The sequence below is a fragment of the Lissotriton helveticus genome, chromosome 5_1 (genome assembly GCF_964261635.1).
Source record: "Lissotriton helveticus chromosome 5_1, aLisHel1.1, whole genome shotgun sequence".
In the NCBI taxonomy this organism is placed as follows: Eukaryota; Metazoa; Chordata; class Amphibia; order Caudata; family Salamandridae; genus Lissotriton; species Lissotriton helveticus.
In genome coordinates this window covers 500,856,504-500,871,855 of record NC_136065.1, presented here as the reverse complement: position 1 = coordinate 500,871,855, position 15,352 = coordinate 500,856,504, and the positions used below count along the sequence as shown (strand labels likewise).

The 15,352-nt window shown below is 48.5% G+C and overlaps 1 protein-coding gene across 7 annotated transcripts in view; it reads left to right on the top strand.

Moving 5' to 3' along the window:
• The window catches only part of LOC144754696 (putative oxidoreductase YteT), a 1,220,731-nt gene that overhangs the window by 1,165,618 nt on the left and 39,761 nt on the right, over positions 1–15,352 (top strand). For all 7 annotated transcript variants that reach the window (XM_078642823.1, XM_078642828.1, XM_078642827.1 and 4 more), the window contains one exon: positions 2,661–2,825. In XM_078642823.1, the coding sequence (XP_078498949.1) occupies positions 2,661–2,825 (165 nt within the window). The remainder of the gene's footprint in view (positions 1–2,660; positions 2,826–15,352) is intronic.

The window sequence follows — 15,352 nt, the reverse complement described above, 5'->3', positions numbered from 1 at the left end:
TCCACCACCACATCCACCACCACATCCACCACCACCACATCCACCACATCTACCACCACCACATCCACCACATCCACCACATCCACAACCACATCCACCACCACGTCCAACACATCCACCACCACTTCCACCACCACCGCATCCACCACCACCACATCCACCGCATCCACCACCACCACATCCACCGCATCCACCACCACATCCACCACAAACATCCACCATCACCTCTACATCCACCGCCACATCCACCACCACATCCACCACATGCACCACCACTGCATCCACCACCACATCCCCCACCACCTCATCCACCACCACATCCACCACCACATCTACCACATCCACATCCACCACATGCACCACCACCGCTTCCACCACCACATCCACCACATCCACCACCACATCCACCGCATCCACCACCACCACATCCACCACATCCACCACCACATCCACCACATCCACCACCACATCCACATCCACCACCACATCCACATCCACCACCACATCCACCACATGCACCACCACCGCATCCACAACCACATCCACCACTACCACTTCCACCACTATATCCACCACCACCGCATCCACCACCGCATCCACCACCGCATCCACCGCCACATCCACCGCCACATCCACCACCACATCCACCACACCCACCACCACCACATCCACCACACTCACCACTACATCCACCACCCCATCCACCACCACCACCACCCCATCCACCACCACCACCGCATCCACCACCACCACCGCATCCACCATCACCACATCCTCCGCATCCACCACCACCACATCCACCGCATCCACCACCACATCCACCATCACCACCACATCCACCACCACATCCACCATCACCTCCACATCCACAATGACATCCACCGCCACATCCACCACATGCACCACCACCGCATCCATCACCACATCCACCACCACATCCACCACCACCACATCCACCGCATACAGTCTGATTCAAAATATTCTTAACCACCTACTTTTCATATTCCTAGCACACTCGAATGGCAGATGTTAAATATCTCGGGGTCTAAATATGCCAGGGATCCCCACAGTGTTTGTAATGGTTGCCCATTAATAAACTTGTGCATACATTGTATTCTTATGCTAATGTTTGTTTATTTTACTGGGTATATTTTTCATAACTATTTATATGCTTTTCAGAATACATTAATTCTTACTCGGCCGTAAAGTTACAAATTAGCTCACCTGGTCTCTTTGCGCACAGGCATGGATAAATACAGTTAAGGGCACCTTTGAACTCGCCTCCATTGAATTTTAAATTAAATAGCTCCCTTCTTGTTCAAGACTGTACATGCCTGGTAGCTGAAGTATTTTTATCTACTGATGTTGAGTCTGAAGCTTTCCAGTTGGTTACAAACACGGCTCTTAACATTTAGATTGTCCAGATAGATGGATTCTGTTTGCAAGTACACTTTGGAAAAAAATGCTATCTGCTCCACATTGATTAGTCTTGTTCCTGTGGCCAGGTTGGGTCTATGTGCTAAAATATGAGCAAGGGACCCAGTAAGGGGAGTAAGGTAAGAAAATGCACATGTTAACCTAGTCTGGGCAACACTGAGTTCACTCACTAGCTGCCTATGGTTTTGTGTCAAATGTTAGTGCATTTGTAACCTGTGTTTTCTTGTAGCTAAGTCAGCTTAGGGGGATGCATCAGCCAGGCGTTTCCAGTAGTTTCCATGTGCAAGGCATGACTGTCAACAATACTAGGTTGTCAGACCTGCCAACTTGAAGAACAATCTCACCTTGTGAGGAGGGGGCAGAGCCTTGAAGGGGCGGGTTCTCATGCCTTGAAGTACCTACGATAGCGTGACCAGGCGTCCCGGATTTGCCCTGACGGTCCCGGTTTTTCACCAACTGTCCTGGCAGATTTCAGGAAATATAGCTCCTGTCCCGGTTTTTAGAGAGGGGTGATTCAAAACGGTGGGAGGTGCTTTTTTATGTTGTACAAAGCAGGGATAGTGATCAGTTGTTTCAAGAAAGCAATTTAATTACCAGGCAAGCTCCTGGGTTTAAAAAAATTACATTTTATGTTTGTTCTAACCTCCTGTTCTGTAATTCTCTGCTGAGGAGCGCTGTCATTCTGTCCGGTCGCTTGAAGTAAAATTGTAGTCCTTCTATTTTCGTGAAATGTCCTGGTTTTTGGCCTTAAAATTCTGGTCACCCTAATCTACGAGGCACTTTTGAAAGCCCCCCTCCCCAAAAAAAGCTTGCTGAGGCTGGTGCCGACGTCCTGGGGTGTTTTTGCACCCCTTAATGGACTTCGGCAGCACAAAGCTTTGGAAAACAAGCTGGAATACCACTATTTACTGTGGTTTTCAGTTCGTTTTCCCTGCCATTGTGTGATATCGGCTCTTCACCGGCAACTGTGTGATGGGAGCCGATAGTGTGTGTCCCACGGTGGCACGTGTGAGCTGGTAGATATGGGGTTGTTGTCTGGCACTGGTGAGGGTCTACCTGCCAAGGGTGGGAGCGTTTTGAAACAGCGAGACGAGCCATGACTAACAGTACCTGAATTACTACATTTGTCGTCAAACAGTTCACCTTTATTTTGTGAACAAAATCATGCTTCCAATAGAACCAAAGATGGAAAATAATTAATTGACCTTTTCTTTGCTTTGCAGGGAGAGCTACGCTGCACAGGGGCAGGGCCCATTGGACTGTTTGATTTTGTAACTAACTCCTTATCAGAACATCGTGGAAAAGTGGCGGCTTTCATGCCACTTGGATTAATGGCACATGGCGGTGCGGATTACTATTTCATAGAGAACTTCACGGCGGCTGTAGCTGTAAGTACTGTAATCTTGAAGCATGTGTCGTTTTTGGATCATAAATATTCTTATTGGAATACATGTTATATGGAAGTAACGTCACTCCCTTTGAGCATGTTTTCATATGGCTGTGGGGCATTCATATTATTGTGGAACGCTTGGCGTAGCCATAAAATAGTGGTACTGGGTTTCCATGTTTGGGTTATCTAACCTTCTCTGAATTACAAGTCTGGTTGATGCCGACTCATACAGCAGTGGGGTAGGATCATGAACCAGTGTGCGGAAGTACATGCAGGACATAAGCAGTCTCAATCATTCCTACTATACACTGCTGAAGCTTTGCTGTGGTTGCTCGATTGTCGTTCAGCTGGAAAGAACCAACTTTCCCTCAATATGGTCCCAATTTTTTTTGTAATAGAATTTTTATTGCAGCAGTAATATGTGCACAATCAAATCGCCAACGAGGGCAGCATCTTGCATTCGTGGTACAAAAGTTCTGAAATGGAAAACTTAGTCTAACACGGCCATTTAGCTCACACCCCGGAGGTCGAGCGGCAGTAGACAGGAGAGTATCATTCGCTAAGAGCTGTAAGGGTACTCACATATAACTGTTTCTCAGGTAGTGCATATGGCTGCTTTTCTAACCATCCGGTTCCCCCCGCACCTGGTTCAGTGAGCACTGAACAATAACAAACAACTTTCCTCCCCGCTCCCAATTCCCCCCCTAAACCCCTCCATCCCCCCTATCCCACCCCCCTACACCCATCCCTCCCCCCAGGCGTGTCAGAGGTCCACAAGAGCAAGCCCGATTCCCTTGCGGGCACAGCAGGTCCGAAACCGACAATCAGGATTAACCAGTAGGAAAGTGCAGTCAACACGTGGGGCGCGGGGCGATCCCAGGAAAGAAATGGGCCTAGCACCCACCTAAGCCAGGGTGTCTAAGGACCAGGACTACTTGCGGGGGAGCCCTCACTGTCAGAGGTCGGCATCGTGCGTTCAAGTACCAGCCGCTCCCAGGCCCGGGCCCGTTCCAGAGCAGTTTCAGTGCCTGCCCTAAGTGCCAGTTGCAGGCGTACCTCCCCCTCACAGCTGGCCCATTTAGTGAGCTCCGCCCACCATCTCTCCACTGTGGGCCCCCTATTTGCTTTCCATTGGGACTTTATGGCTCGTTTCGCTAGCAGCAGACCCAGGTCTAGGAATTTACTAGTGATTTTGTTTTTTGATGTGTGTGGGAACCAGTGTAGGACGCAGTGTGCCATTGTGGGTTGCAAATCCCTCTCAGTGACCTCCCGCAGATTCTCCACCACCCCTTGCCAAAAGGAGCCCAGAGCCGGGCAGGACCAGAACATGTGTTGGAAATCGGCCATTCGTGCCGGACAGCGCAGGCAGGCCGCTGAATGTGTCGGGAAATACCTATGGAGCTTGTCAGGGGACAGGTACGCTCTGTGTAGGATGTAAAAATGCTAAAAAACACAAAGGTGTCAAAGGGTCTATAACAAAATCTACGTGTGGTACATCGAACTTAAGAAGTCTGTGTCAACCCATTTAGAGTCTAAGAAAAAACATAAATAAGTGTCCTGTGATCCCTAACAGGATACCCATCAGTCACCACTCGGAACCGCCCTTCATCATTTGGGATTCCTGTTGTCCATATACTAGGCCCACTACCGGTGGAGATGGTAGGTCAGATCTTATAACCTCCTGTGAACCTGGTAGTGACCAATATGGTTAGAGTGTCACAAAGTGCCAGTAGGTAAATATGAGGGTGACTGATTTGCAGTGCTAGTGAGGGAATGTGCTGAGTGAGAATAAAATTGGGTGAGGGAGCAAGAATGAAAAGTTTATTCAGTTTTTTTGCTCGCTCCTCCAATATTAAAAGAGCAGCATAGGTAGATTTAACAAATATCTACCTAGATGTAAAAATGGTCGACATGTTTTAGCAATATGAAAGCACTAACAAGTCCATTGCTTTCATCAGGACCTAGATAATTAATGCTACTGCAAGGATATGGTGAAAAGTTAATTAAAAAGTGACTATATCATTGACATACTGCAACATGAAAAAAGATCACCTGGATTCCTAGGTGTAGTCTTTGCTTGCAGGTGTATTGTATGTCACTAAATGGGGAGAAAAAAGACACAGACAAAAAACAGTAAAATGACCACATGAACATAGATATGATTAACGTGTAATTAATCCACATTTAACTGTAACCTGGTTGTTTGGTAGAGGAACACATTGGTCCTGCAATTTTCCAACATGAAGACACTTAGATGTAATTCTTACATGTTACATCGTGTACTTCGTCTTACCATTGTAGTTGAAGTGATGGGCCCCGCCTGGCAACGGCTCAGGGATCGAGGGAAGCACCGCTCTAATAAAAAGGAAGCAAGAACACAAAATATGGAATTGCTTCCATGTCAGCTAAAAATAACACACACCAGTACTCTGAGAGAGATATGATACAGAATTTATATTTCCAGGGATTATGTGAAAAACACATAATGGTTTAGATCCAAATTTGTTACGATGAAGAGAACACGGTCTTAGTTCTTTTCTACAATGTAAAGTTATATGGGGACTAGACTGTTGTTACCCAAAAACCATTGTACTGAACAGTTCGTCTCTACTTCTCTTAAACCATGCTAGGACGCCCAAGTAGACCCGGTCTCTCGGGAGGTACTGAGACGGAGTTTAAACAAGCCGCTAAAGTAAATGTAATGAAGAAAACAGAACTACCGGGGGGAACTCCATAGTACAACTCACCTCTCCGTCGGTACCTCTTCGCCGTCTTCCGAGCCGGTTGGGGAGGTACCTGAACGGAGTTTGGACTACGGTTAAAAGCAGTTTGCTAATTGGCCCTCGGCCGGTCATGTGACCGGACCGTGCAATGAAAGCTAAGATAACTAACGGGCCAAATGTGGTTTAAAGCAAGTCGCTGATTGGTCCGTAGCCGACCATGTGAGCGGACCGAATAGTAAGGTTCATTGGGATGTAAAAATGCACCAGCTGAAACCTCGCATTGCGCGTCCCTTTCCAGACCCTTTCTACTATACCAGACCACGCCGTCTCAGGGTTCTCCGTTGTTAAGTCCGCCTCCCATTTCGCCTTCACAGCTGCTAGTGGGGTCTGAGCCTCCGCAATCATGCGTTTATAGAGGCACGTTATAGCCTTAACCGTACCCGCGGCCACTACCACGTATTGACAGCCCGCGGACAGCGGAGGCTCCACCAAACCCGCCTTCCAGTGTTTATGGATCGCCTCAGTCAGTGCTGCATGAAGGAGGAAGTCCCCCCTCGGCAATCTTGCAAGAGGTTGAAGGGCATTAGAGCTCCGTCGTCATATAGATCTCCAATGGTCGCCAGTCCCTGGTGCTCCCAGTTCTCTAGTCGGTGCCATGAGCCCCCGTGCGGGAGCGCCCTGCATAGCTTGAGCGGGATCTCCGATGCGTATGGCACCGCAATGCGACCTCTCCGCAGATACCTATTCCAACACTTCTGAACCGTCGCAAATTCCTGAGTAAGATGGAGGTCCCCCATCGGCAGGCCCAGTATAATCCGGGAGATCACCCTCAATATGGTCCCAATGATAACACTTCACACCAGGTTCCTTGGGAAGAGGTGACCGACTTGTAGAGCAATGTCTTGTTCACCTTTTTGCACATTAACACCCCTTTCATCGCCCTGGCATGCCACTAACCTGTATCAAACAATAGTGGGGGGAGAGCGAGGAAGAGAAGGGGGACGTCCCTATCCCCAAGTGGAATCAATAAACAATGTGGATGTACCCAGAACCTGAGTAGGGAATTAATTGACTCAATGGAGGTAGTTACAGTGCCAAAGAACCATTAGGTTATTTAATAAGACCCCTCACACACCAACCTGGTTGGTGTCATGCTTCATCATTAGGGTCCCAACCGGGTGGCCGAGTGCCGCCCGGTCTGTGGAGAAGTGTGGCTCAACGGTTAGAGGCGACAGACCCGGAGGCTGAGGTCGACCCGGGACCAGGGTTCAATTCCCGACGCGGCCGGGTGCAGGACCAATGTCAGCGGGCCCGATAAATCTCGCCTCGGTGCCACTCTAACCATGGGGTCCCACGCTGCAACTCTGGGCAATAGCTTGCTTAATCTCCACTCCGGCCCCACCACCGCCGGGGATGCCTGGCTTCACCTTGGGGATGCCCAGTAAAGGGACCATCTCACAGGGAAAGCCAGGACGGGTTCCCCAATGTTACAGCGCTGGGACGCTCCAGGGTAACCACGCACTCTATAAATCCAACATTCATTCATTCATTCATTCATTGTGCTACAACGCCTGATTACAGCGGAGCTGGTGTGGTGTGAAAGTGTAATGAAATGAAGTGCTTGTTAAAAATACCACTGGGGATCCTTACCGAGTGAGTTTATTTGTGGCGGCCCAGGGTACATTAAAAATATAAAAATGGACAACTAGTGGAGTGGTTTGACTCGCAGTTGTCAGGGTCGGTCTACATGTTTCAGCCCCTGAGAAAAAATTAATGGGGCTTTTGCCCGGACCAAGTGTAAAAAAGTGAAATAAAAGTGAGTCGCAAAATCACGCCACATGAATAATACAGTACTAACACGCGCGTTGAGGTGTGTTGGAGAACAAAATTTGGGGGGATCGACACTTACGTCCCCTTTGTCGATACACTAAATTGAAGTGTGAGGCAGCATATCGGGGGCCTGGGAGGGGAACCATCTGTAGTCCCACTTTGGTGAAGGCAAAATTCCCACTGGAAACCTGTATACGGCTCCCTGGGTCCCGGCTGCTGGCCCCCGATATGCTGCCTCACACTTCAATGTAGTGTATCGACAAAGGGGACGTAAGTGTCGATCCCCCCTCATTTTGTTCTCCAACACCTTTGCGCGTGTGTTGGTACTGTATTATTTTGCCACTCACTTTTATTGCTCTTTTTTTGCACTTGGTGTCCAGCAGCCGGCAGTCCCTTGAGAGGCAGGGAACACAGGGTTTTTCAGACTGATTCAATTTAATTACTTACACTACAGATACTTCTCTTGAACCTGCCTATGGAACAAACACTGTGACTCATCTCCACTGTGCCTGAGATGTAAGATAGTAGAGCTGTGTTTTCTAACTACAGTTTGAAACTTTTGCTGCTGCTGCTGCAAAACAAAATTTAGGGAGTCCATTGCGATGGAGTATTCTTACTACCTACTAAACTATGGCTGAAGGACAGGGGGGGGTCCCCTAATCTGAGACGAAAGGGTAGAGAGGTTCCTCCACAGTACTGGAAGAGAAATTGGAGGGATACGTCCTTCCAAATTAATACTAGCACTCACAATAAGTATCCCACCTAATTGCACTATATGTTGGGCACTATTCTCTTTTGGAGTTATATCACTAGTTTAATTGCAAGAGTGGGAACAATTCCTATTTGTCAAATAACCTTCACACTCTCTAGTAGTGTCATGCTTCATCATCAGGTTCACCCTGACTTCTAAAGGTCGGGGTGAGCTCGACCAGATCTCAGGGAGCACTTCGAAGAATAGGCCAGGGGGTTTTAAAGATTAAAAATCCTCTGGAAGCTCCAGGTGTCCCTTTAATAGCGGAGTTTCAGTTGATATTAAAATGAAGAAAAAGAGTTGGGGTTGTGAGGATTGAATGGTCCTATGACCCTAATGTCACTGCCAAAATGTTTCAGCCTATTAACTACGGCCCCAATTGGTCCTAGGCTTTCTTCGGGGCAAAAAAGAGATTTCCTCCCTGTTTCAAAGTAAGTAACTTTCTTATGCACTGCAGGTAGCTGCACCTAAATATGCGGTCCTAGAATATACTTATTTTGGAGATAAAAACCCAGGGTATGTGGACCCTAATAGGTGTTTGAGCGGGGCTAGGATCCTTGACGACTGTTTGACTACAGGACTACCCCTCACTCCACATTCCTACCTTCGTCGGGTTGGACACAAAAAAGCTGACATTCTGGATCCAGGATAATACTCCAATCTCAATGGCCCGTGAGTGTATCTGACATGCCCCTCCGCCACGCCTCTCCTCGAGTACGCGATGTGGAGGCTGGCCAGAATTTTTATCTTGGGCATTCACAAGGAGCTGCCGAGCAAGCAACTGTATCCTGCTTGACCGTGCGCTATACAAGGCACAAAGTGGCCTCCAAGGTAAACCTTTTTTATCCCGATGGCGTACTCCTAATTCCCCTAGAGTTAGTCGATCTCCTTTTAACCCAACCTTTTTTATTTTTTATTTCAGGGACTCTTGATTGCACAAGCCCTATCATTTCTGTTTGATCACTGATTTCTCTGCCAGTGGGCTTGAGGGACTACTGCTCTCCTTTCCCAATCCTGTTTATCCCCACCTCTCCATTCAACTTTTATCCACAGTTTACCAAACAGTGGAATCTAGATGAGTGCCATTTGATCGTGTAACTTATGACAATTGCCACTTATTTCAAAATCCTATTTCAAAAGCCTCCTTTTTGACACATGAATTCTCATTGCAGGATTGCTGTCCTTTGGCAATTTGGAATCGTTCTTCTGTGAATTCCTACATTAATTAGATGGAATCCCCATTCTAGTATAGCCAGTATGTAATTTTCTACCTAGATTTCATTATAAACCTAATGATTGTATTGAGCCCTCTCTAATATATAGCCCTTTGTTCCCTTAGACCCCCGTCATCTTTAGTCCTGATGATACCCTATGATCCTGAAAGGGTCGATACATCGTCAACACGATCTTATAGACAGACAAAGTTCTTCGCCGTTGCTGATAAAATTATCGAATTTCTGTATCCATGAGTGTTTATGATTGATACTGCTGTCTCATTTTTGTATCAACCAATCACCTTTCTTTTTGTTGATTACCATATCACTTCCCCTACCTTTTCTTGGTTCTGGTTCGATTACACAACTGCGGTTCTTTATTTTCTCACTACACCCTCTTTTGTATTTTTGTACTCATTTTGGACTTTAATAAAACTCGGTTTGGCTGAACTGTGTTTCATACTGGCTCAATTGTCATTGCTTAATCTAAATGTTGTTTAATCTTGTATTAATGTTCTGTTTGATTCAGTCTGCACAGAAATATCTGTGATATTTACTTTATCTTTGTTGTGAATATAGCTGAGGTAGCCATAAAAAATATATAACAGACTTTTTCCAAAAGAGGCTTTAAAAATCTGCTGAGTTCAAACCTTCTTGTGCAGGTGTAAGAATTAAGGAAAAAGTGACTCCAGGATCTTTCGCTTTTATTGCACGGTGTGCTATATTGTGTGAAGGCCTCAAACACTCTAGTATAACAAGCATTTGCAATGCAATAGGTCTCGCTATCAAGAGTTTAAGATATTGGCATTGTAAATGACAATGCCTTTTATTTATGTTGTTTAAACCAAAACATGAGTAAAAGGATTTGTCATTAACAATGCCACGAGCTCAAACTTGTGTAAATGCGAGACCTATTGCATTGCAGATGCTTGTTCTGAGTCTTGCAAGAAGGTCATGGACAGAACTGTGGCCTACAAGTAGCGTGTTGCAGAACTGGGAACTACTGGAGCCTGGAAGATGCACTCTAACAGATCAGGGATTTCCTGGGACATCGAGGGGCTCATTAACCTAGCTGGAGTTTTCTTAGATGTGACAGCCTCAAGAGGCTAACAGACAGCGCAGGGAGTTTCTGTGACCTGTCAGATACACATCGCAGGCAACATTGTGTTTTGGGAGGGTGTCACACAGAGCTGAGGCGCTCTGGGACCTCACACCAGAACTGGGACGTTCAGAGCTCTGAGAGAGGCTCATTGTACTGAGAGGGCATGTGCTGCTCTCAGAGGTACTTGTACAAACTATAATAATGTTGCAGAATGAGGCAAACAAGAATTAGAGAACAGACTGCACCAAGATAAGCTTGGAAGAACCTGCATTTAGAAAGAAAGTGAAACTCGAGAGGAAGAGAGTTTGAGGAGGGGGAGATGAGGGAAGTCATGAAGCAAAGTTATCGTGGTTTACTTCTGCAGTGATGGCGAAGAGAGCGTGCAGATGCAGTAAAGGGGAGAAATGAGACAGCAGGAAGTTATGTGATCAGGGAGCAGACTGTAATAAAGCGATCTTGCACAACAGCTGCACAGAAGACGCCCCTTTTGGAAGGTTTCTGCTCCATTCACTTGTGCAATGTGAGCCAGAGCGGATTCTGTTCTTGCTTCGAGGGTACCGCCCTGCCCACACCATCAGCAGAAGAGACCGTTTCCTCCCCGGTCTCAGACTTGCACCCACTTTGATGGTGATCCAGCTGACACATGGTCTCTGAAGTGAGGAATTCTTTAACTAAGGTGTAGTACAGTCGCACAAACAGGGCGCCAAAAGGAAATTTCACTGATGTGCAGTATTTTTTTTTAAACCATTTTTATTATTTTATCAAGAAACCATAGGGCATACAATGATCTTACGATATGCAGGTAGTGATCAACATAAGAGACATGCAGATTGAGAATGTAGCTAATAAGTATACATACAATCATGATAACAGAAGCACCCAGGATAGAGTTGTGGCTTCATTTTTCCCTCATCTCCCTTACTCCGAAACATCGTCACTGTCCAACAATGGCGGTTCGCACAAAAAACCCCTGTATTCGTTCCATGTGCCCCACAGTCGGACCCATTTCTGTGGACATTTCCGGCCCAGGTACACAGCCCTCTCCGCTATCATTGCAAGGTCTAAATCGCTGCACCAATCTTTAAGCGCGGGCACTACTGGGGATCCCCAGAATTTGGCCAGGTTCCTTTTAGCATACATTATACCCAGTGTCATCCAATCTTGTGCGGAGTGCGTTAAATCATTCGGTTCCCAGATGTTCAATAAGCAGCACCTGGGATCCGGAGTCACCGAAACCTTTACCACCTGTGACATAGTCCTCATAACCTTGGCCCAGTATGGGGCCACTAGGGGGCAGTCCCAGATGGTGTGAAAGAATGACCCCTTCTCCCCACAACCCCTTAAACAGTATTTATGTGGGGCTCTCCCAATCGCGTATAAAGTAGTTCTGGTAAAATAGACACGGTGTAATATTTTCAGTTGGACAAGCATAAGTCTAGAGGGTATAGCCACTTCCCGGGGGGGAGGAAAGCGCGGACTGCCAATCCGCCTCATCTAACTCTCCCACCTCAGTAGCCCATGAATTTGTTAGTTTCGAAGTGGGGTCGGGAGATTAATAATTATCTTGCGATATACAAAAGAGGTCGCTTTTTTGGGCATGTGTTCCGTGAGAAGCCTATCCTCAATTGGAGTGGACTCGGGCACAACATCACCAGATCGGATAACTGACCCCAGGGCGTGACACACTTGCAGATCATACTGGACCTGAAGTTGCTCAAATGTTAGAATGTTGCCCTGCTTCCATAGATCCCCGACAGTTGAGATCCCAATCAGGTCCCACGCTCCAAAGCCTTTGGTATTTTGCAGGCTGCCCAACCGACGAGACAACCAAAGCGGTGTCATTTGAGTAATTTTGTCTGTACATTTAAGACGGGCCTGAGCCACGTACCATAGTTTGACTGTGTGTGCTGTTGAGCCAATCAGGGCTGAGGCACCTCTCTTGTCATAAAGACACATGTATTGTCTGCAATAAGTCCCAGCCAAAAATCTGAGAGACGCCCCTGATAAACATCATAACATGTCTAGGCGATCAATGAATCAAACATATTACACCCCATTAAAACTACCGAGCTGCCCCCCACCTATAGATCCTGTACGAGCAAGTTCCTTCATTTCCCCCCCCTCCCACTCTACTTGCATACAGCCGTGCTGAGATGTCCTGCAGTCAATTGGGAAGCTGATTCACTCTTGTTCGTCGAGGCCACTCAGCTCCGCTGCAGCTTTCTCTACCGTTTTGTCAGGACCATCATCGTTCCATCGTCCCGCTCTGTCTCGACGATTACCCCTCCGGCCTTCAACAGTAGTCCAGCCCTCCAGCCATTCCCAGGCCGCGTCCGGTGAATCGAAAAACCAGGGTTTGCCATCCCACTCCACTCTTAACCTGGCTGGGAAGAGCATCGCATATTTCATGTCTTTGCTGCGCAACTCTCGTTTGACTGCTTGGAAACTCCTCCTCTGCGCCTGGACTCTGGCCGTGAAATCAGGGAAAAATGACACCTCATAATTATCAATTTTTAGTGGAGGGCCGGATCTGGAACATTGCAGAATACTGTCCCTGTCTCTGAAGTTAAAAACCCTAGCAATGATCGGCCGCGGCGGGGCTCCAGGCTTGGGCCGACCGCCCGCCACCCTGTGCGTCCGCTCTATGGAAAAGTAGCTGGATAGCGTCTTAGGCTTTAGGTGGTTAGTGATTAGGTCCTCCAAGTAGAGATCAGCCGCGGGCTCCTCCGTTTTCTCATGAAGGCCCAAGATCCGGATGTTATTGCGGCGGGCTCTCCCTTCATAATCGTCCAGCTGTTGCGCCATTCAGACCTGGCGCTTCTCCATTTCCTCCATTTGACGTTGAAGCTCTGAAGTGTCATCCCGCAGTTCTGTCGTTGCTATCTTGAGCTCCTGTACTTTCTCGTTCATCTGTTTGAAGTCCGCTCAAAGCAGGGAAACTTCCACTGACTGAGTCCATAGAGGTACGCATTCCACCGATCGCCGCCAAGATATCTCGAAGCGTGGGTTCCTGTTCGGCCGGTCGGGTCTCCTCCGGCGCACCCTTGTTCGACCTTGGGGAGTCGCCTTTATCTCCTCCCTTGGACCACGCAAATTTCGACAGCTGCCTCTGGGCATTGCTTCTGGAGCCTTTTCCCCCCGTCGCCATTCTCAGGGCTGTCGAGCGCCAACTCACGTCCTTTTAATCGGTAAGTAAAATTCTCGTTCTTGGCCTCCAATGTCTTGCAGCCACTGAGAAAAACTTTGTGTGAGGGGGCATAACCAGGTCAGTACAGAGTCTCGCGGGGCATTTAGACAGGTCTCACTAGTAGTCTAGTTCAGGCAGCAGCCCGCAATATGTTTCACAGGGCCCGGCCCCAAACTACTAAATTCCTGAGCGGGGAGGGAGAGATCAGCACGATGCGTCCCACGGCCGAACGCCGCGCAGCAGGGGGAAGAGCGCGATCAAAAGGGGCCCTCCTAGAGGCCCACGGGGCCCTTCACATGGACCCAAAGCCTCACGGGCGTCGGCACAGTCCAGCTCCTCCCCAGCCTGATGGTGGAAGTCAGGGGGTCATGTCCAGCCCCTTCTGCGCCACTGCAAGCAGTTCCCTTAGTCACCAAAGTCCGCACGGCCCCAAAGCTCACTGCAGGAGAATCAGGAAAAAGTTTTTAGGGGCCCAGGCCACAGCGTCGTCACTGTTGGTGCCTTCAGTCAACCCCCAACAGCAGGATTCTATGGCTGGCCTATCCTCTATGAGTGCGGGGCCCCCCCTTACAGTCCTCACATCAGCTGGGGATCGCAATGAAGCAGCGGCGCTCCCGCCGCAGTCTCTCCTCTCCCCAGGGCCGCACACGATCAGCAGGCCCAGAAGCCGGGGCCTCGATTTTGGAGGCACCCCGGTCTGAGGCCTCCGCGCTCCACTGCTCACCAACAGGGGGGGAGGGGCCGCCGCCGCCGGTCGCGGCACTCCAATCGCTTCTGCCACTCTCTGCGGCCCGCCGCTGTCACTCCCACACAGACGCCTTCCAGCAAGGAGCCCCACGACAGGTCCGCTCGCCTCCACGGACCGCGCCTCAAGCCGACACCGCCCTTCTCCAGCCGCCTCCTCGGGCACCGCCGTCGCGGTATTTCGTCACCTCGGGGGCTAAATCATCCATTGTTTGATTGTAGTCAGGCAGGGGGGCCCTCGGGGCAACTAGTCTCTCTCTATCGTTCGTTGTTGAAGGGATATGTTGGCTGCGGCATGATTTTAGCGCCGTGGACAGGGGAGAGCTCGATTAAGAAGCAGCCATTTCTCTCGGCTGCTAGCCACGCCCCCGATGTGCAGTATTTTTAGTTAAAGTTTGGCATCACTAACTTCTTCCTACCCGACCCTACAAGATCTATCCATTCTCTCTCAGGCCACTGCTATTGAACAATGGCTCTCCTCAAGCTGTGACTCCATTGCCCCACTGAAGCGGGTAACTTCAAAGCGGGAGAAAGATGCCAACCTATGGTTTAACGAGGATCTCAAGACCTCCAAACTAGCGGTACGCCGAGCCGAGCGTGCCTGGAGGAGGAATTACTGCCCCTCACTTAGATCTGAGTTTATCAGTATTCTGGCCAAATACAAGAAGGCTATTTTGACTGCCAAAACGGCCTACTTTTCCTCAAAGATCCTTGCAGCTGAGAACCAATCGAGGGAAATTTTCTCGATAGTTCACAATCTGGCATTCTCCGACAGGACATCTCTTAAGCCCACTCCCTCCCAGGATCTTTGTCACTCCCTAAACAATGTCTTCATAGAGAAGATTGCCATTATCAAAGCTAACATTCCCTCACCCTCCCCTTCCTTTGTTGACCCCCAGTGCCCTCCTCTCAAGGGACAACTCAATACCCTCCCTCCCCTGACCAAGGAATCCCTGACCTCTATAATTCCTCTT